Source organism: Rhea pennata, chromosome 1, assembly GCF_028389875.1.
Source record: "Rhea pennata isolate bPtePen1 chromosome 1, bPtePen1.pri, whole genome shotgun sequence".
Lineage (NCBI taxonomy): Eukaryota > Metazoa > Chordata > Aves > Rheiformes > Rheidae > Rhea > Rhea pennata.
The window spans coordinates 86230762-86251300 of NC_084663.1; the positions used below are offsets into that span (position 1 = coordinate 86230762).

Genomic DNA, 20539 nt, shown 5'->3' on the forward strand with positions numbered 1-20539 from the left:
ATTGGTCTACATATCCTCTCAGGGGGCAGCTTTTTCTCTTAAAATACATATAGTTCCAGTACTTAAACATACTTGACTAGATGTTAAGTGGGCAGCTGTCTGTGACCTATTCTGAGGTCTGTTGCATCAATGGAGGGGATAATTAAAATCCTTTGCACAACATCCCTGGCATTCCTTCATGCAACAAGATTTGGTGCAGAGGGGTGGGAAAGAATTTACACCTTCCCACTTGCCCTCCTCTCATTATTGTCCAGCTCTCTTCTCTGGAACCACACAGTTGGCAGACCATTCTAGCTACATAGCAGGGCTGTGAAAGGAGATGAGGATACCTGGCTTTCTGTTTCTTTTGCCTGTCCTGCTTGTTTTGGCTACCTTTCTGTTTGATCTTCTGCTTTGCTTGCAAGCTCTCCCAACACAAGCTGTGTAGAGAAAAATATCAGGCCAAGCCAGGCAACTCAGGTGTGAAATACATTTTAATTTAGTTTAGGGTTCTTTAGTTTGTCTGTTGCTCAGCTGAGCATGGATTGTTCAGAAGGTGAAGCAGACATTATGGGTGGAGGACAGCGTGAAGGAGAGCAAGAGAGAAGGAAACAGAGAAAAAGGTCAAGAGAAGCAAGTGAGTGCATGTGTTTGTTTACAACTGTGTCTTCATATACTCCTCACACTGCTATGCACTGACCCATGATACCCCACAGAGCCGCTTAACCCAGAGACTGACAGCACACACACACTGAGTGACAGAAAGCGGTGCAGATCAATGCTAAGCTGCTGACAAGCACAGCTCAATACAACACAGCACTCAGAGTGGAATGAAGAGACACTTGGGTCCCATCATGGCTTAGCACAAACATGCCTGGGGCAAAATGACAGTGTAGGCCAGTACATGCACACCTATACACATGCACAATGAGAGCCACTGGCAGCACTCATCCAGACACAGCTACAGATGCAACACTTGTCCAAACACACCAGCCAACACACTTATGTTCACTACACATGTTTTGGTGTACAACGTAAACACACTAGGCAGCAGGCTCCCATAGTCTAATATGTGAACAAAGTGACTCAGACATGGTCCCTGCACAAAAACAGAAGACACAAAATGCCTAGATTTAGAAATTGTCATGACCCCAAAGCAAGGGAGAGAGGGTAGGCCTCACTTTCATCCTTCACCTGGATACGTCTAGCCACACAGACCTGAACTCATTTGGGATTTGAGGTAAGAGTGGCAGGTGGCAGAGGGAAAAGAAAGAGAGAGCAGAAAAGGGAGCAGTGGAGAGAAGACAGCTTCAGGGGCTCTGACTTGGGAAAGAGCAGTAGAGTGGCAGTGCCCTGGGGACAGTGTTCAAAGAACACTTGGATTGCGAAAGTTATGTCCAGCAAAGCGTGCTTCATCACCAAGCTCTTCCTCAATCCTGCAGAAGAGAGAGACAGCAAACATTAGACCCTTGCAGTGAGGGAGCATCAGAGGCACCAGAGCACCTGAGATGCAGTGCATCAGTCAGAAAACTGAAAATGTTTAGAGAAGCACTGTTCCTTCCAGCTGCTGTGCATGAGGATGGTGCACCATCATGCAAAGGAGTGGGGAAGGAGTCTGCTCCAGAGATGTGCCTGGGATCCTATTCTTGGGTCTAGAAACATTTCATAATGTTTCCCCCATGAACCCCTTTTACCCTTGGGCTCTCAAACTCTCCCACACCAGTTAGTTAATTCTCCATTCTCTCCCATGTGTTCCCATTCTTGGAGCCTCTTACCTCATGAGCTGGTTGTATTTAGCCAGGCGTTCAGACCTGCAGGGAGCACCCGTCTTTATCTGTAAAGTATTCCACACAACAAATAGTGTAAGACACTATTATGACTTGCACCAGTTTCCCCATAGGGAGAGGAGAGGGGTTTGTCTTCTCACCCTTCTTATTTTCTTCCACAAAAGTTGTCCATAGCCTGGGTTTCACCTACCTGCCCAGTGCACAGTCCCACAACCAGATCAGCAATGAAGGTGTCTTCAGTCTCCCCAGATCGATGGCTCACCATCACACCCCAGCCATTCTCCTGGGCCAACTTACATCTGCAAGGAGCAAGAAATGCAATCAGTAACTCTTTCTGTAACCACCACTTGCACAAGGTGAGATCCAGGCATCCTCTCCTCCCACCGTCAACATCCTACACTCTTGTGGAGACAAAGGTGATTTTGTCCAATGGATCGTGCTAGACCCTGCTGTGGTTCAGCACCAAATCTTCCCCTCTCACAGGCCATCAGGGACAGCAGGATGGACTCACGCTTGAATGGCCTCTGTGACAGATCCAATCTGGTTGACTTTGAGCAGGAGACAATTGCAGGCCTTCTCTTCAACAGCTCGCTCAATGCGCTTAGGGTTTGTCACCGTCAAGTCATCTCCCACTATCTGAATTCCCACATTGGCTGTGAACTTGGACCAAGCCTCCCAGTCATCTTGGTCAAAGGGATCCTCGATGGAGACCACTGAAGGGATAACAGAAGAAGCCTGAGTCAAAGCTGCTTTCTTTCCCACCCCCAAAACACAGAGACAATGTGCCTGTTATATATGCAACACCAGTGCTGATTCCCCATTGCCAAGCACATAGCTCACCTGGATAATCACGTACAAAGCTTTGGTAGAGGTCACCCAGCTCATCTGCAGAAATGTAGCGGCTTGGGTCATCTGGGGACTTGAAATCCAAGTCATATTTGCCATCACGATAGAACTCAGAGGCTGCCACATCCATACCAATGACAATCTTGTCTGTGTAGCCAGCCTTGTCAATAGCTTCCTTGAGGAGTTCCAGAGCTGGGAAGAGAAGAGTTGCAGTCAGGAGAGTCAGTCCATGAAAAGAACCCTGACTTTTACTGGGAACTTAGCCAGTATCACAGAGGCTCCACTGGGATGATCCTGGGAGCAGGAGCAGCTGAGAGAGGCTGACAGTGGGATGGGAGAGGAAGAAAGGAGGCCAAAGAACAATATAAACGTGTCAAGAGCTGTAGAGGACATATCCACAGAAATGAGAAGAAATCAAAAAACAGACCCACAGCTCAGTGACAACTTTGAGGAAAGCCTTGGGTGTGTCTGGACATGCATGAAAGATTTGTATGGAGAGGGAGGGAAAGGAAACCATCTCCTAACACAGGAGGTCACTGACCCCAAGGCATGATGTTTTGAAACAAAGTTGGGGAATGCTGTGACCTGGGAGTAGAAAGGCCTCATTGCAGCATTGCAGGCAAGGTTATTCCATCTCTGCATGGCTCTCACCTTCACTATTTTCCAGGATGTTGGGGGCAAAGCCTCCCTCATCACCCACGTTGGTGGCGTCTTTGCCGTACTTCTCCTTGATGACACTCTTTAGGTTATGATAGACTTCAGCCCCAATGCGCATTGCATCACGGAAACTTTCAGCTCCCACGGGCAGGATCATGAACTCCTGCATGGCCAGTTTGTTCCCTGCGTGGGAACCTCCATTGATCACATTGAAAGCCTGGAAGAGTCCAGAAGAGAATCAGAGCTAACAGTACCCATCTTGCCACCAGCTTGAGGAGGCTCTTGAATGGGTCACTGTGTCCATCTGTAATACATCACATCCACAGGGTAATATAGTACATCAGCTGCAGTGCACTAGAGCAAAGGCCCAAATAGCATGGAGTCCTCACTCCAACAATGGCACAAAGTAAATGGTTGCAGAGGATTTTCCCAGCAATTTATCTCTCAGAGATCTCCAAGATGAATATGTTTATCTGTGCGTTCAGTAATGATAGGTCAATCTCTCTTCCATGACCTGTTTTTCCTTTGAATCCATGAAAATGTTGACAACACCCTTTGTCAAGGAATTCTATGGGGCAGCTACTCCTAGTGTGAGGACCCACCTTCTCTTCTTTTGAGTTGTGCCTCTATTGGATTCACATGATGTCTTTAGTTCTTGCTCTGAGAGTGAATGGTTTATCCCCAACCAACTCCCACCACAGCTTCTACCATATCCTTCTCAATCCTTTTTTTCCAGATTGAAACATCCTACTTTACATAGCTCTTTCTTCTACAAAGAAGCTGCTCTATGCCTTTAATCAGTCTCCTTACCCTTTTCTATGTCTTTTCCAGTTCCCTTCTACCCTTGCGAAGCTAGGGAGGGGAGAACTTCATGCACTACTCAGGGTGTGGGCATTTTGTTCTCAGTCCTTCCCAAATCTTAGGCCTTGGTTTGCTTTCTTGACCACTACAGTGCATTCAGTTGATGTTTCAGTCCTATATCCCTTCCTTCCTTCCCTCCCAATGCACTCTTGGAAGTTTTTTTGAAGTTAGTTTCTGAATTTGGATGTCAGGGATGGAAGAGCCTTACTGGCACAGGAAGGATGAGATCAGAGTTGCCAGCCAGGTCAGCAATGTGCCGATACAGGGGAACATCCTTCTCTGCAGCTCCCGCCTTGCAGACAGCCAGTGAAACTCCCAGAATAGCATTGGCACCAAAGTTGGCTGTAGGCAAAACCAAAAAGAAATCAAGCTCTCAAACATTTCCCTTGTGTCTGGCAGTTCCCTTTGCCAGTCCAGCCTTGCACTCACACACGGCTCTAACAGCCCTGCAAATGCCCCCAACTCCAGCTCTGTAGCCTCCCTCCACCCTCTCACAGTATTCATTTCCCAGACCAAAAAAATAGAAGAAATTACATTTGTTCTCTGTGCCGTCCATCTCAAGCATCAGATTGTCTATCTTCTCTTGATCTACCACAGAGAGGCCCTGCAAGAAGAAATAGCTTCTAAGAAGATAAGAATTGTTAGCTCTGGTATGTGAGAAAGGAAGCATTGATAGAGAAACTGGGGGAACTGGGACTTCTTTAGCTTGTGGAGGAATATATACACACAAAGCTTTGGAATTCAGTCCTTTGGTATATAGTCAAGTTATGTAGCCATGGCAATATGACTGCAGTGAAGTGTAGATGAACCCAAACTAGATTAGAGATCAATGACAGCCAGGCAAGGCCACAAAGAGCTCAGGAAATGACTCACTCAAGGATTTGCCCAGCCTTTTGGTAGCTTCTAGGGAGCTTAGTGGTGGTATGGCTACAAAGACACTAGGCAAAACAGAAGATGCTCACCCCACAAGCGTGCAAATATGAGCTGGATGGAGCAATCCCTGGGAGCAAGGTGGAGAGCAGGATTAAGCCCAGAACAGGAAGCCTCCACTAGACCATGTGTTTTCAAGGATGGAGCGAGCTGGTCTCAGCCTGACTCCTCAGGGAGGCACACACTGGCATGGGCTGTAGTTGGTGTAGCTTGTGGTTCCAGTTCAGCTCTATTCAGAGCAACTGGAATCATGCTGCTCCAGGTCTTCATCAGTAAATTGTTACAGATGTGTCACCACCATTATGCAAGGTTGCAAACTGTACTGTGGAGGCTTCCAGACCTTGCACAGATGTGGTTTTTGCTCTACAATACCATGAATGCTGGAGGGAGAGGGGATGAGAAGAACGGGTGTGAGTCCAGAGACATGTAGATTAGATTTAGGTAGTACTTAAGGAGGAGCACATCTGAAATAGGGATAGAGCTCTACAGTGAGCATCAACATGACTGATTAGATGGTAGAGATGCTGCAATGGAGCCAGTAGGGTTAATTTTTTTCCACCCTGCAGACACATACACACATGAAGGCGCAAGAGGGGTGTGCCGAAGCTGACAGAGAACATCACTATGTCTATTAGCCGAGTAAAAAGAAAAGAGGCAGAAACAGAGAAAAGGGGGGAAGAGAGAGAGCAGAATAAATGTCCAAAAAGAGAGAATAAAGAGAAATTCTTACAGAGCCCACGAGAGCTGGGGCGACAGTGCTGTTGATATGATCCACGGCCTGCAGGACCCCTAAAGAAGGGAAGAGACAGAGAGAGAGAGAGAGAAAGAGTGTGAGGCAAAGAAGAGAATAGAGAAAGGGAGAGGAGAGGAGCAATATAGACGAACTGAGAGAAGGAGACAGCAAGAGAAAATCAAGACCTGATCTTTTTACGCTAACTCTGTGCCTTTGGGATCTCACTGAGGTCAGCAGAATAACATCCACATTACATTAGTGGATGAGAGAGACCCTCCAGTGGATCTCCATGCACACACAGTCCCAGGGATGGGGGTGTGGGACCAGACACCTCCCCACCTTTTCCAAGGAACCGTGACTTGTCATTATCTCGTAGCTCCAGTGCTTCATAGATCCCAGTGGATGCACCGCTGGGGACCGCTGCTCGAAACAGGCCTGAAAGATAGCAAAACACAGGTGTGAGAAGGTTGGAGGATAAAGAGGAAAAGCTCCTATGCATCTGCTTCTGTTTTACTCTCATGGGAAAGAATATGGTAACCAATTGTGTGAATACATGGGCCCCGCTGTTGACCATTCACAGCCTGTCCTCTTAGAGATGGAAAACACAAGTGACAGAAACAAATCCACTCATGATCAAAAGCTTTGAGGTACAGAGCTTGGGAATCCTGAATCTCAGCCACAAAGAAACCCACATGAGTCCCAGAATTACAAATGACACGTGGATATCTGGCTGCTGAGCTCCACTCTTGGCACCTGTGCCTGCACCCTGCTGCAAGCAGACTGAATCACAGATGCCAGAGATTTTCTCTGCTTCTTACGGGGGCTGGCTTTTCTGCCTTGATGAAGAAAGAACAAACCAGTAAAGTCCCTTCTGTGGCCACTCACAACTTCTCACACCTTTCAGCCCACATGCATATGCACATGCAGCTCTTCTAGCTGAGACATACACACATATATGCCTAAACAGAGGTCTCAGGGACAAACCTTCCTACAACATGATGTACTTCCAGACTCACAGGACTAAAACCATAGCTGCAGGAGTGCATTGCATGCATAGGACAAGGAGATGCGTATACTTACATTAATGATACTTTCAGACCCTGCTACTATGAGACACATGGCTCAAATCATACACACAGCAGTCCACTGTTTCATTGTGATTTCCCATCAATACCTATTGCAGAGCTCATGATGAGACAGAACACACTTCTGAGATTCACTAGAGAAATCACTGTGGCTAGATGTGAACACCAGCATCTTCCACTCTGGGTAGAAGGGAAGAGACCTTTGAAACAAAAATGGGCAGTGCAGTGGGCACCTCCTCACTGGTGGCTGCAGTGGCAGAGGATGATTTACCAGCCCTATGTGCAAACATGCTGAGCACATGCACAGTCAGAGTCACAGACAAAGCCACAGACAGAGATCAGAAGAGCTGCCACGTTCCCTGGCTTGCTGTTTGCCAGGAGTTCATTAGAAAGTTTATGCTGGAAGTTTATAGTGTGTGCTCTAGGCAGGCAGCCATATAGCTGCCAGGCTGCTGTGCAGACCCTGCTCCTCCAGCATAGGTAGGAGGTCCCTTCTCACAATTCTCATCCTCTCCCACCTACCTTTGTGTGTGTACAGGTCCACCTCAACAGTGGGATTCCCACGAGAATCCAGGATCTCTCGGGCATGGATCTTCTCAATTGACATGATGAATCTTTGGAGAGAAAAGAGAGGAGAGGAGAGAGAGAGGAGAGGGAGAAAGGAGGGAAGGGGAGGGAGAGGAGAGGGAAGGGGTGGAGAGGGAAGGGAAAAAGAGAGGGAGAGGAGAGGAAGAGGGAGGGGTTGAGGGGAAGGAAGAGGGAGAGGGAGGATGCCTAGTTCTGCACTGCTCTGAAAGACCTCAGACTGCACCCTGGATGTGGTGCCTTTCTCATTTCCAAAACAGATGCTGTCAGAGAGAAGGGAGCTCAAGGAAGAGGTATTTTAGGAGCTGAAGCTACTGGCTTGAGGAAATCCAGACTAAAGGAGAGATGTGAAAATTGCTATCCAAAGCCCAAGATCTGGGAACTGAGTGCCTATTTCAATCTACTCTGTCCTTTCACCACAAAGGACAGACTGGGAGCTCTGGGAACTCTCTCCCTCGCTCCCAGAGCTGCAGCTGAGTGCTCTCCCTTTCCTTCTTAGGCCCCCGATGCAGATCAGGGTAGGCAGGAATCTGGAGGGCATCACAGCAGCCGCAGGCAGCAGAGAGGGATGGATCAGCTGGTGTAGCTGAGAGGTGCCCGCTGGCCTAGCAGCAGCTCCCAGCACCTCCCCTCCCAGCAGAGCCCTCCCAAGCCCACAGCAAGGGGGGGCCGAGTGCTTCCCCCCCAACCCCCCGCTCTCTGGACCTAGTTCTGCAGCAAGCCGCTCGACTTGCCTCCCTGCCACCCTTGGGAGTCACTGTTGGAACCACCACCAGGGCGCGAGGCACTGGGAGGGCTGCACCAAAGTGAGCGAGCACAGAGGAGGCCAGGAGCCTGAGAAGCCATTTTATTACAGGCCACAGTGGGAGAAAAAACGTGGGAGAAACAGCCCTGGAGGAGGGGAGGGAAATATGGCCCTGTCCAGATACAGAGGACTGATCTCAGCGTCTGAACCTGCCCCTCTGCACATGTAGGAAAATACATGAAGCTAGGAGGCTTCTCTCTATCTAATAAGTAGGGAAGGGAAGGGAATTTGGCATTTTGGATGCACCTAGTTAAACCTGAAGTAGAAAACAGGCTTGGGGGTGGAGACAGCAGTTTGAAAAAGCTTCTCTGGCTACTATCTGCTTTCTGAGGGAGAAGTCCAAAATACCTTCCCCTACCCCAGTCCACTTTCTTTTTCCCACAGATTGGCCTTGTATATTGTTCTTCTAGCCCGCCCCCAGCCAGCCATGGGATTGTACAGCACTGGGGAGCTCTTGATGTCATTGCTTCTGGCTCATGGAAATCATATGGGTGTGGGGAAATCACTTTGCTGAAGTTTCAGCAAAAGCTTCCAGTGGCGGGAAGTTGCAGTCAGTGAAACTGGGACTCTCTGGAGGCCGGGCAGGGCTCTGCACTGTGTCCATCTGGACCGGGATCCCCCATCAGCCGCCTTGGCAGTACTCCTCATGCCATCTGGCACACGCTGCAGGAACTTCCTCCAGAGCGGTGCCCGCACTGCTGTGAGCTTCCTTTGCAGCAGTGCCTTGGCCATGCCTCAACAGTCTCCACAGGGGAGAGAATGGGACCCTGTCAAAGTGATCTTTGGCACAGGAGGGACCTGACAATAAGCTTGGTGCCAGATGCAGTACCCCGCCTGCTTATGTGCTCATGCTGACCGTGGCCATGTCCCTCTGCTCATGTCCACCTGCCCCAGTTAGGATCAGACTTGAGAAGCCAAATGACAAGCATAAATTCAGTCATGCCTACCGCACCTCATTGCTCACTTGATCTCTTCTCCCCTCTAGCTCTTTCCACCCTTTTCTCCACTCCTGCTTCTTTCTCTTGTCACCCTCTATTTGCCTTCCTTTGCACAGCATGAAGGACCATGGTGAAATCCCTGGCATCAGCCGCACTGTCCTGAAAGCAGGTCAGAGACGGATAAGCTGGGATAAGGGATTGTGACAGAGCTATAGCTGGGAATCAGTTGACCACAGTGAGGAGGGGGAGCAGCCAGACTGGAAGCTAGCAGCCTCCCTTGGGCAGAGGCTGGGCAGGGAACTGCTGGGAGACTCGCAATGCTGCAGTGTCTTCCTCTGGACACTGCTTCGTGGCAGTGCGTATTGCTAGAGCACTGGCTTGCTGAAGTTCACACTGCAGCAGTTCCCCTCCTCCCTGCTGAACAGGCCAGCGTTGCAAAGACTTTTCCTCCATGCTGCTGCCAGCAGTCCTGTGTGCTAGGGCCCTGGTGCTGCTGCAATTCCCCCAGGCTGGGCACTGCTCTCAGGAAGCCCGCACTGCTGCAGTGCCGTGGCTGATGCAGCTATTGCTTGCTTGACTGTCACCTCCTCTTTCTGCTGCCCTCCTCCCCCTGTGTGGTGTGGGGCTGTGAAAGATAAGAAAACATTCCCTCTCTTCCTCCCTCCCTCTCCCTGCTACCTGGCTGAGTTCCTGTATTTATGACACCGCCTGGGGGGACTGTTTACTTCCAGGTTGGGTTCTTTCCCCTGTAATGCCCAAACTGAATTCTCTCTCCTTCCCTACTACCAACCCCTCCCCCAAGTAAAGCTCCATCCTGTATATTTTCTGCAATGCCCTTGAGAACACAGCCTATGTTTATTGGTTGTCCCCCTCCTGAAATTCAAACCTGAAATGATGCCTTATAGGGTAGGGAAGCAAGGAGTACCTGCAATAAAAAAAATAAAATAAAAAAAAAATAAAAAAGAGAGAGAGAGAAAGAAAAAAAAAGTGAGGAGGGGGTGAGGAGAAAGAGGTGGGAGGAGCAGGGGAAGGAAGTGAGAGGAGTTTGGTTGTTTAATGCCGCTCACCCTGATCCTTTTCTGCAGGGACTCAAGTGCGTGTGGGGTTTGAAGGGCACAGGATGGGGAGCACAGAAATGCATGCAGTGGAGGGGTGGAATGCTGGCCAAGGGGAGACACTTACCTTCCTAGGGCAGGGGTGAACGAGAGATTGAGAAAGTGCTGGTAGAAAAGAGAGGAGAACGAAGCTGAGGAGGGATGCAGGACCTCAAGGGGAGATGATGTGTCCTCTAAGCCAACGGCAGCAGCAGCAGCAATATGGAGACGCCCCTGATAGGGCCGGGACAGTAGCATGTGACCCAGAGCTGCGATGAGTCAGGATTTAGCAAAGCTTTGCAAACAGCACGTAGAGGATGGAGAGAGAAAGAGAGACAGACAGACAGGGGATAGATACAGACAGATGAGGGTGAGAGAGCCAGGGAATAGCAGTGGGTGTGCAGGATAAACAATTCCAGTCAGTTTAGGCTCATTATTTATTTTTATTCAAACCAGAAAATCTTGCAGGAGTTCTGGGAGACATAAATAAAACCATACAACCTACAAGTCTCCACTTTTCCCCAGGCGCCTATTGAAAGTAGAGTGTGTGTGCAGTGACTGCAAGAGCCTTGTAGTTCCTCAGCACAGCTTCCAGGACCAGGGCGAGTAACCCTCCTCCTTTCTCCAGGCAAAAAGGTGAAGGTGGGTCTGGCACATGCAGACACCTGGCACTCTTGCTTTCCCTGCCACACATGCCAGCAGTGGGAGGGCATCTCCATATCACGAGGGGCTCGGGGAACAGGTGGTAAAACCAAGGGTCACTCAGTCATGTCACTGTCAGCAGATCCCTCCATTTCCTGAAGAAGAAAAGAGGGAGAAATTAAATGACTCCATGCCCTACTTTTTTTCCTATCTCTGACTCCCGCTAGCAGGGTTCGAAATGGCAGTAGGGTTGTGATGCTGTGCTGTGTCTGTTGCAGGGCCCTCTGCCTTGTGACTGGCTTCCCTCAGCGTTTTCCTCCTATAATCTAGAAGAGAAGACTCTTGATTGACATCTCTCTTTCTCTACACTTTCTTCTCCTCCCTGTGCCATTCTCACCTGTTCTTCCTCCTGCCTTTGCTGACGGATTTTTTTTGCCTCTGCCCGCTCATCTTCCTCAAAGAATTCTTTGTCAAGGCGCTCCAAGTGGGGCAGCAGGACCAGGACCTCCACCCGGTAATCGGCCTCATCAGAGCATGGATTGTCCAACAACACCAGTGCCCGCAGCATGGGGAGCACCTGTAGCTTTGCCACCTCCTGAAGGCTATTGATCCCATTATTCCTGAAGAGGAGGGAGTACAGTGGACAAGGAGAGAGAGAGGTAAACGTAATTAGCAAGGTCCCTTCAGAATAGTAAGCTGACAACACAGACAACCAAAAACTTAGCAGCATGACAGACCATAGACCTTAGACCATGGACCTGTGGCAGACCACAGATCTGTATGGAGTTCCCTGAACTGAGAGACAAAAAAAGAACATTTCCTCTGGATTTCTCTGTGCTTAAAGAGTCCATTAAGTTATCTAGTTTAGCCATACCCCTGTATGAAAAATGCTTAGATGAAAAGGATTCTTATGTTCATGGCCAGGACACTGAGAAAGTGGAGAGGGATCCAAACGAATTTTGGCAACAAATAAAAAGTATGAGGTGAGGTCTGAGAGTGACTGGAGGGGTAGATCTCTTCCAAGAAGCCCAGGAAAAGTCCTGACTATGATACCCCTAGAGAGCTGAACCCTAGACATAAGTTAAGGGCTGTAAAGGCCAATCAATTCCTAACAGGGCTTCAACTCCCAAAGAAATCAGAAAATTCTAAAGTCACAAATGGGAACACAGCCTGATGTGGGGGGTTTCTGGTCTTGGCACAGAGCAAGAAGAACCCACCGTAGATTCAGGTACTGCAGGCACTTCATGGTACTACAGAATCCATCCAGGGTTTCAAGCTGGTTGTCACGCAGATGCAGAGTTGTGAGCTGTCCTAGGCCCTCAAGGCCTTCAAGGCTGCTAATGGCATTCTGGGCCTGAGCACCAGGGAGGCAGGAAGAGAGAAGGAGGGAGACACAGGGGAGGAAAAGCAATTATTTCTGATCTTTAAAACTCTTTCCACCCTTCAGTCTCCCTTCAGACCACTAATGCACCTTTCTCTGAAGTGGGGAATAGCACATATGTAACATTGCAGGAAGGAGGCTACATAGTAGTGAAGAACAGGGTAGCCAGAAGCCAGTGAGGCTGGAGTGGAAATCCCAGAGGAAATTTTAAAGATGGAGGATGGAATACCTTGAGAATTTGATTGCAACTCTAGGTTGTGCACCTTAGCTCAGCATCTTCAAGTCTATTAGACTCACAGGAAGATTTAGGTGGAAAGGGACCTCTGGAGGTCTCTGACTAGAGATACCCTGCTCACAACACAGTTAACTCCAAAGCTAGATAAGGTTGTTCAGGACGTAGCCAAAAAGAATTCTAAATGTTCAGGTTCAAGGACCAAAACTTTTCTGAAAAAGTTTCCTGTATCATCACTTGGTGATTGAGACAAAACCGCCCCCGATGAATGGTACCTACACAGCCTCTAGTAATGCAGGGATGTGTCATGATCCAGACTAATTAGAGCATGCACTCTTGAGTCATCTACTCCACTGCCAGCACAGCATTACCTTCCACAGTCATGTCTTATCAGAGTCCTTAAGGCCTCAGAGAGAAACAGTTTGGAGAGGAAAACATGGGTCTAAGCATAAAACAGAAGTGTGTTCAAAAAATGGAATACTAGCTCTTTTCAAACACATAATTGATATAGTCCAGGGATCTTATGGTGTCAGCTCCTTTTCTTGTGGGAGAAATCTACTCCCAGGAATTTTCCTCTTCTGCTCCTCTAGGCTGATCTAAAAGCAGGCTGGATGTTCTTGAGAGAGGTCGCAGATGGATGGGGGTTCTTTGTTTAACTTTAAACATCTCCTGGTATAATCCTTGTTATCCATCCATAAGCACACCTTCTTGAAACAAATCTGACAATCTTGTGCAAGGAAGAATGTTCTATTGGTCTGAGATTCCCCAACACTGAATTGAATTCACTTCACTGTGTTGAGTTACAAGATGGGGAAAGCTAAAATTCTTAAATTTGGCAATAGATTCACAGAAAAAATTAGGCTGGAAAGAACCTCTAGAGGTCTCTGGTTTCATCTGCATCTGTGTCATATATTAACGAGTTTTGATTCAGTTCCTTTAAATCAGCCTTTGAATTCCTGTTGCATGAGTCTGTTTAAGACTGTCCTTGCAGCATCAGCTTCATCTTCCCATGGCTCAATTAATATGTGAATCTTTATACAAAACGTTACTACTCCCTTTGCATCATCAGAGCAGACAGTGTAGCAGGATCTGCCCCAAAGAAGTGATTTTGTCTCTTCACTTCTCAGAAAACTGTTTCTCTCTCAGACGGAGAAGATTAAACAGAGCATGGATATGCTGCTTTGAAGGTGCTAACATCTCCCCTCCTCCCATGGACTGAAGGCACAAGGCTGTGCAGCATCTCTGTCCCACTCCCCAAGCTGGCTGATCCCTTACCAGATACAGGTTCTTGAGCTTGGGAAGGTTTAGTCCTGCTGTGCTCTCTAGCTTGTTTCCTCGCAGCTCCAGGATGTGCAGGCTGAACAACTGTCCTTGACTCAGGCCTAGCGCTGTCTTGATTTTATTTCCTGAGTGCCAGAGAAGGAAGAAGCAACAAGAGAGTTAATCCCACACAAAGAGAGCTTCTTATGTACACAAGAATGAAGAGAAGCAGTCTATATCACCTTTAAGGCTGAGGTTGACTAAGCGGGGGTGAGAAATGCCCTCCATATCCTTGATACGGTTGTGAGCAAAGCTGATGATTTGTAGGTAGGGCAGTTCCTGCATGCAGGCACTGGTAAGGAGATTCCCATCCACCTTCAGCCAAAGCAGGTGAGTTAGGCTGCTCAGTGGAGACAAGTCTCGCAGCTTGTTCTCTGACAAATCCACATACCGCAGGTGAATGTAGCGTTGGAGGAGGCTAATGTCTGTCAGGTGCCTATGGGGGAAGAAGGTGAATAGAACACCTCTCACACTTCTCCCCTGCCACTGGCTTTCAGTTTGGCCCTCACCACTGCCAGAATAAGGCATCCTCCTCTCCCCCTTCCCTTCTGTCCTGGAAAACTTTGCTAGAAGGACATTGTGCACAGTGCTCACAGGTGCAAAGGTTAAAGATGAGCACTTATCAGGCAAGATGCTCAGTGGATATTCCTAGAGATGACTTTGTGGAGGTCACCCTGTCCAGGTCCCTTCTAGGGGACCACAGTCTAGAGGAATGGACACACTAGGCACCCCTCAGTCTTCAAGGATGCTGATGCTCCCAGCAGTTTGTATGGTTATAGCATAGGGGTTCCCTAGCTCAGGGCTGATGCTGGACACTGTCCTGAGACACAGACTAGAAATGAGGCAGCCAGAGAAGGTGCCCTGGAAATGCTCCTGCACCACGAGTCCATCACCAGTGATCAGGAGCCAGATAGTGCAGCTGCTCAGAGTAGAGGGTCCACAACTACGCAGATCTGTAGGGAGGAGAAAGAGAAGGAGGAGGAGCAGGAGGAGGAAGAGGAGGAAGATTCCTTCTCCTGAAGTATGGTTTGCACACTCACTTCTCCTTCGCTTCAAACTTCACATAGGCGTGAGCCAGGCCATTGCCAGTTTTACACAGGAGAGAGAGGCCCTCCTTCAGGTTTTCCTCTGTCAGAGGACACGGGACCAGGACCTGCAAGAGAAGGTGAGAGAACAAAACACGAACGCTTGAAACCACAGTCAGAGGAGATGTCAAGGGCCAGCGGTCCCCGTCTCTTGCAGCCGTGGCACCTGTCTCTCTCACCTGTTCCTCCTCCTCCTGTTCCAGCAGTGCCTTCTCTCCCTCATCCTCCTCTTCCTCCCCCTCCTGCTCCAGAACATCGTACCCACCATCCTGCTCCTCATCCACCATCTTCATGGACTCCCACTCCCGACCTGCAAAAAGGCCTCAGTGGGAGAGGGCGCCCCCGGGCTGAGCCTGAACCTCGCTACCCCACCGGCTCCGCCTGGCTCCCGCCCCACGCCAGCCCCGGGCCGGGCCGAGTGGCCCCCCGCCCCCGCAGAGAAAGGCCGCTCGGCCCGCGGCGCGGCGCGGCGCCCGCGCACCGCTGCCATGGGAACGGGGGAGGCGGTGGCAGCCGCCGCAACGGCCGCAGCAACGGCCGCTGAGCGGCAACGGCCGAGAAGGGCCTGGGGTGGGGCCAGGAGGGCCGGGGCGAGGGTGAGCCCTGGGGGAGCGGCGAGGCGGGGGGTGAGGGCCCGCCGCCCTGTAGCCCCCGGGGTCGGCATTGCAGGGCAGCTGGAAAAGCCCCTGAAGGTCACTTGGTGGCCCATCTCCCTGCGTCCAGGCAGCAACGAGCACCGCGAGGCCGTGCTGGCAGATACCTGTCCCCTCACTGCCGAAACTTCAGGGGACAAGGGGGTGCCAGGGCCTAGGCTGCTATCAGCTAGAAAAAGAAGAGTATCCCTCATATATTCCTGATACTTTCTTTGCTACTTTTTTTGTTTGTTTGTTTGTTTTTCCTTCTTCTGCCTTTGGCAGATGTGCTTGCTGTTGATTGCTGCTTCCTAACATCAGAACACAATGCATCCTCAGCCAGACTTTGTTTTCTTCAGCTGCACAAACCTAATTCTCAGTCTTTCCTCAAAGATCTTTGTTTTTCCTCTTATGAGTGTTATTCTTCAGAGCATCTCCACCAAATGTAGGGGGTGTAGCTCAGTGGGAGAGCATTTGACTGCAGATCAAGAGGTCCCTGGTTCAACTCCAGGTGCCCCTTCCACAGCTGCTTTTGGGGTTGGACTAGATGATCTCCAGAAGTCCCTTCCAACCTTACTGATTCTATGATCTATATCTTTCTGCTACCCCAAGCAGGGCAAATACAAAATCTGAAGTATCATCAGCTCTCTCAGTAAAGAAAAAGAAAAACCCAAAACAACTAACCGAACAAGAAGACTTCCCATATTTTACAGACAGTGTTTTGGTTATTACATGCTAGAAAGACCTCCCCATTTTCTGCAGTAGCATGCACATTGCCGATTTGCATTTTACTGGTGATCAAAGCTGCTTGCAGTTTCTTTTTTTTTTCATCTTCCTGCAGGCAATATTCCTCCAAGTTGATTGTTGGTTTCGGCTTGCTGCTCTAACTGCAATGGCTTGTCATTTGGATTATTAAATTCCGTTTATAAAGTTTAGAGGATGTCTCTCCTTTATCAGCATCATTTTGTGGTCTTATCCTACTTTCCTTAGTGCTCTCAGGCTGTCCTGGTTTGGTAACATCCACAAGTGTTATGAGCATATTCAGAGAATTGTAGGGTAGTTTAGGTGGGAAGGGACCTCTGGATGTCCAACCTGCTCAGAATGTGGCCAACTTCAAAGTTAGATCAGGGAGGTGGTCATTCAAGTTCTGAGTATCTCCAAGGAACGATATTCCCTCTGGCAAATTCTTAATTAAAATGTTGAGTAGAATTAGACTTGGGTTCTGAGTGTACCCTCACATGAAATGATCTCCCATACAGCAGGAAGTCACTTTGGAGCATCATTTCCTAACCTGTTAAGTGTTAAGTGTCTTCTCCATGAGGACAAACCACTGAGGTCAGGAGCTCAAGAGCACTGGATGTGAGGCCTAGTGGGCTTCGACAGCTGGACTGTGCCCCGGGATTGTCATGGGGCACCCTCACAGCTCCATGTTTACAGGTTGGGAAATGCTCAGGACAAGTCTAAGCTCTGCTCAGAGTTGATGACCGCCAGCGTTTTTATGCCTAGTACCAAAGTACAAGGCTTTGTTTCCTTTCTCTCTGGTGCACTTTGCTCTTTTGCAGCCCCTGGGTAATGCCTCTGTTAGATAAGCTCCACACTGGCATACTGTCTGCATCCACTGATCCAAGCAGAGTGCCATGTGCTACTGTCAGGCATTGAGTCCCATGCTTTTGCAGCTCATGTATCAGCTGTTACTCTGACCACAGAGTTCTCCTGGGCTCAGGGCCACATCAACAGTTTGTTAACAGTGTTTGCCATGGTCTTTTTCCTTTCTTCCACTATCACTGGTTGACTCCCCAACTGATTTCTTCCCCTATGCTCCACTGACCCAATCTGAATTATCTCCCCAGTCATTAACCTGCACTTCGTATGTTTTTTCCATCATATCAACAGGAAAAAGAAAAAAAAAAAAAAAAAAAAGCAGAAAGCATTCTAGCTGTTCTCTTGCCTACGTTTTCTAATACTTTAAAGACTCCTTCAGATATTCCTCATAATTGATGCTGAAAGAAAAGTAATCACATGCTTTTCTTTCCGTTCCTGTCTCTTTCTTTTATGCTGAAGAATGGACAGAAAGAAAATACATGTGCCTGCATGCATGTGGGTTTTATATGATCTTACAACAAGAACGTATGGCTCTATTGTTTTGGTTCCAGATGACCAAAGAACTTAGTGGGAACAAGACAAATTTTGCATGGCAACCAAAATCATTAGAAGAGAGAATTTTTATTTGGGATGCATCCCTCCCCCCTCCACAGTCTGACTATACAGATCATTAAGGAGGAAATCTGTTTAAGATCAAGTCACTGCAAATCTCCAGCGGCGATCTGACAGCATTTCCACTGCACAGAGCTGTGGTCCTGCCAGAAAACATTTGGCAAAAACAGGAAAACCAAGACATGGCATTCCTGCTGATGCAGAAGTTACTTTGCATGAGTTATTCCTCATTAAATAAATCCTTTCATGCTTCTGTATTCACCTTAAAGTGGCAAAATCAAGGTTCAACTTCCATCTGGTTTTCCTATGTAGGTCACTTTTCTGGACTCTCACCTGACTCTTTAGGCAGGGCTGCACAGGAATCGGGGTTGACAGTGGAGTTGCAGCCTGAGACTAAGCCCTGTGTCTGATCCTTCCTACCCACTCCTAGCAGCCTTAGGCACAGTCCATGTCCCTATTGTGTCACCACTGCTCTACTCATGTGACCCCAGTGCTGTGAGGGAGTGAGAAGAAGAAACCTTTACTCCTTTTGTACCAGCCACAGACTTTTCAGGATCTTTCTTTTGCTTTTGCTTTGAAAATGTCCTCTTTGCTGCATCCAGGCACCGAGAGCAAATAGCTGTCATCCCCACACTGCAGTCAGGTTCTTTGTCGTGTTGTCGTGTGTCTTTCCCTGTTCGATCATCTTTCTTCCATTATGAGGCAGCCCTAGAAATTATATTTGTATAACTAGGGACCACAACCACTACAGGATGATACTATGTTATGTGACAGGTGTTACCCCCCCAATGTCACATGACAGTTTAACTCATGGCCAGTTTATATCATTTTTGCCCAGACTTGTATAGCTAGGAAGAAGATCCCTTTCTTTTCATGCTGTACAGCATTTACACAAGGCAGTACATTGCCTTCTTCCCCTAGACACTCTTGCAGTGGATGTAATGAGATCATTTGTTGCATGATTTCCTCACAAAGTCATGCGTGTTATTCCTGACTGACATGCTACAAAAGCAAAACCTTTCCCAGAGAGCAAAACAAGGGGAAGGGCCGAGTCAGTGGGGTGGTGGCTGGCTTCGCCAGCGTGCCCGGATTCTGCTTATGAAATCGCTTGCCACTGAGTATTCACCTAAAAAGCGGGGCCAGGCCCTGTGTGCTAGATCTGCTGCTCAAGGCGGTCCGCAAAGAGCCCGAGGCGGCCGCGGCTCGGGGCTGCGCGGGGTTCCGCGCGGCTCCGTGGGCGGGCCGGCAGGGGGCGCTCCAGCACCTCCGCCGCCGCAGCAGCGCGCGCCGGTTCCCGTCGGGGAGGAAACGGGAGCGCAAAGCAGTAAAATAGGAGAAAAAGATGGAGGTTCTCTGCATCCGGACAGGTGGGTTTTCTCATTCGCTTTGCTAGAGGCACAGGCCTTAGCCTTCAATTGAAACAGGAAGCCTAGCTGCCAGGAGACCTGCCCAGACTGCGTGGTGCTCTTAGCCAGCTCTAGTTCTGCTCCCAGTTGGTCTCTTGGGGAGCTGAGACCTCTTCTCTCTCCACCTCCCTTCCTAGTTGAGAGAGATGAATTAATTCATCAGCACTTCTAGAGCCAAGACAAGAGCCCAAGTAACCACTGAACTCTTGTATTCATCTTCCCAGCTGCCCCACTTTCACTTTTGGTTCTAAGCCCCTAGACAGGTAGCTGTATTAGCTGACAATGCCAGAGAGGGCAAAAGAGTTACATTGTTACAGCTGCCATGAAACAGAGCCAGGTGAGACATCAACAGCTACTTTAAGAGGGCAGGACATTAGGAATCAGATTAGTGCTTTGAATGAGAACTCACAGCATTGCAGATCTCCTCCTTCTTTATCCATCACCTGCCTTTCATCCCTCGGGTGATACTGACAGGGCATACACTCTGACAGCTGCAGTATTGGGGAAGAACATGCCAGGACTATAAAAGGAAGTACTGCAGAGTGGAAACATGAAATGAGACTCTCAGATGTGAGTAAGAAACTGGAATCCTCCTTTTGCATATTTTTCTTGCTGTGTTCTATACCAGGGCACAGCCCATGGACTCCCAAGGACATACTGCCTTAAGGCTAAGCTCCTCCCAGCGCAGCTCTTGCCTTTCCTTCATTCTTACTACTACCTCCAGGCTGCCAGCTGGTGCAGCAACTAGGAAACAAGACCTGGTATTGCTTTCCTACCCATTAATGCATGGCTGTACACAGGCAGAGAGCACATCCTCAGCACATGGCCTAGAAACCTTTTCCTCTGTGGAAAGAGTGAGCTGTTCTGTTCACTGAATTGACAGCAAGGTCAATTCAGTTCTCACATGCAGAGACTAGGGACCAGTACAGTATCAAGCCTACCTGAAAAGTTCAGCTTGCTAATAATGGAAGACCTAGGTGCTACTGGAACTACTGGAATACAGCAATGCACACAAATCCCCATCCCAATCAACACTACTGCAGCAGCACTTATCAGCCCAGGGCCCAAAGATAAGCTATAAATAGAGAGAAGAAAGATGCTTTGGGAATGCCAGACACAACCTGCAATGGCAAGAAGTACATTGTACCTATGCAATAACTGTTAGGGAAACAGGAGGAGAGCTCAGCAGCACCCTACTCTCTCTGCAGCCAGCTATGCTAAGAGGGAGATATTCTGGTTCTGTCATACATTTGTCCCCATTCCCTCCTGGAAGAAAAAAAAAAAAAAAAAAAAAAAAAAGAGAGAGAGAGAGAGAGAAAGAGAGAGA

The 20539-nt window shown here is 48.7% G+C and overlaps 2 protein-coding genes and 1 non-coding gene across 4 annotated transcripts; 1 reads left to right on the forward strand and 2 right to left on the reverse strand.

The window, feature by feature from the left end:
- Positions 1-455: 455 nt before the first annotated feature.
- Positions 456-10527, reverse strand: ENO2 (enolase 2). Of its 2 annotated transcripts, XM_062571350.1 has the most exons (13): positions 10389-10527; positions 10093-10131; positions 7401-7492; positions 6133-6228; positions 5791-5849; positions 4665-4734; positions 4339-4472; positions 3264-3486; positions 2607-2804; positions 2278-2479; positions 1957-2065; positions 1755-1813; positions 456-1415 (listed from the first exon to the last, which is right to left on the reverse strand). In XM_062571350.1, exons 3-13 carry the CDS (start codon positions 7483-7485, stop codon positions 1346-1348), a joined length of 1305 nt encoding a protein of 434 aa, XP_062427334.1. In that variant the 5' UTR covers positions 7486-7492; positions 10093-10131; positions 10389-10527; the 3' UTR covers positions 456-1345. The 2 variants fall into 2 exon arrangements, with proteins under 2 accessions (XP_062427334.1, XP_062427326.1); XM_062571342.1 differs by lacking the exon at positions 10093-10131 and having other exon boundaries at positions 10389-10473.
- A 242-nt stretch (positions 10528-10769) lies between these two features.
- LRRC23 (leucine rich repeat containing 23) lies at positions 10770-15253 on the reverse strand. Its single transcript, XM_062572241.1, has 7 exons — positions 15140-15253; positions 14916-15028; positions 14058-14311; positions 13831-13961; positions 12160-12296; positions 11340-11562; positions 10770-11097 (listed from the first exon to the last, which is right to left on the reverse strand). The coding sequence occupies exons 1-7, from the start codon at positions 15251-15253 to the stop codon at positions 11059-11061; spliced, it is 1011 nt and encodes a 336-aa protein (XP_062428225.1). The 3' UTR covers positions 10770-11058.
- A 787-nt stretch (positions 15254-16040) lies between these two features.
- Positions 16041-16112, forward strand: TRNAC-GCA (transfer RNA cysteine (anticodon GCA)). The gene has a single exon. It is a non-coding gene; the product is annotated as a tRNA-Cys (tRNA).
- The last annotated feature ends 4427 nt before the right edge of the window (positions 16113-20539 follow it).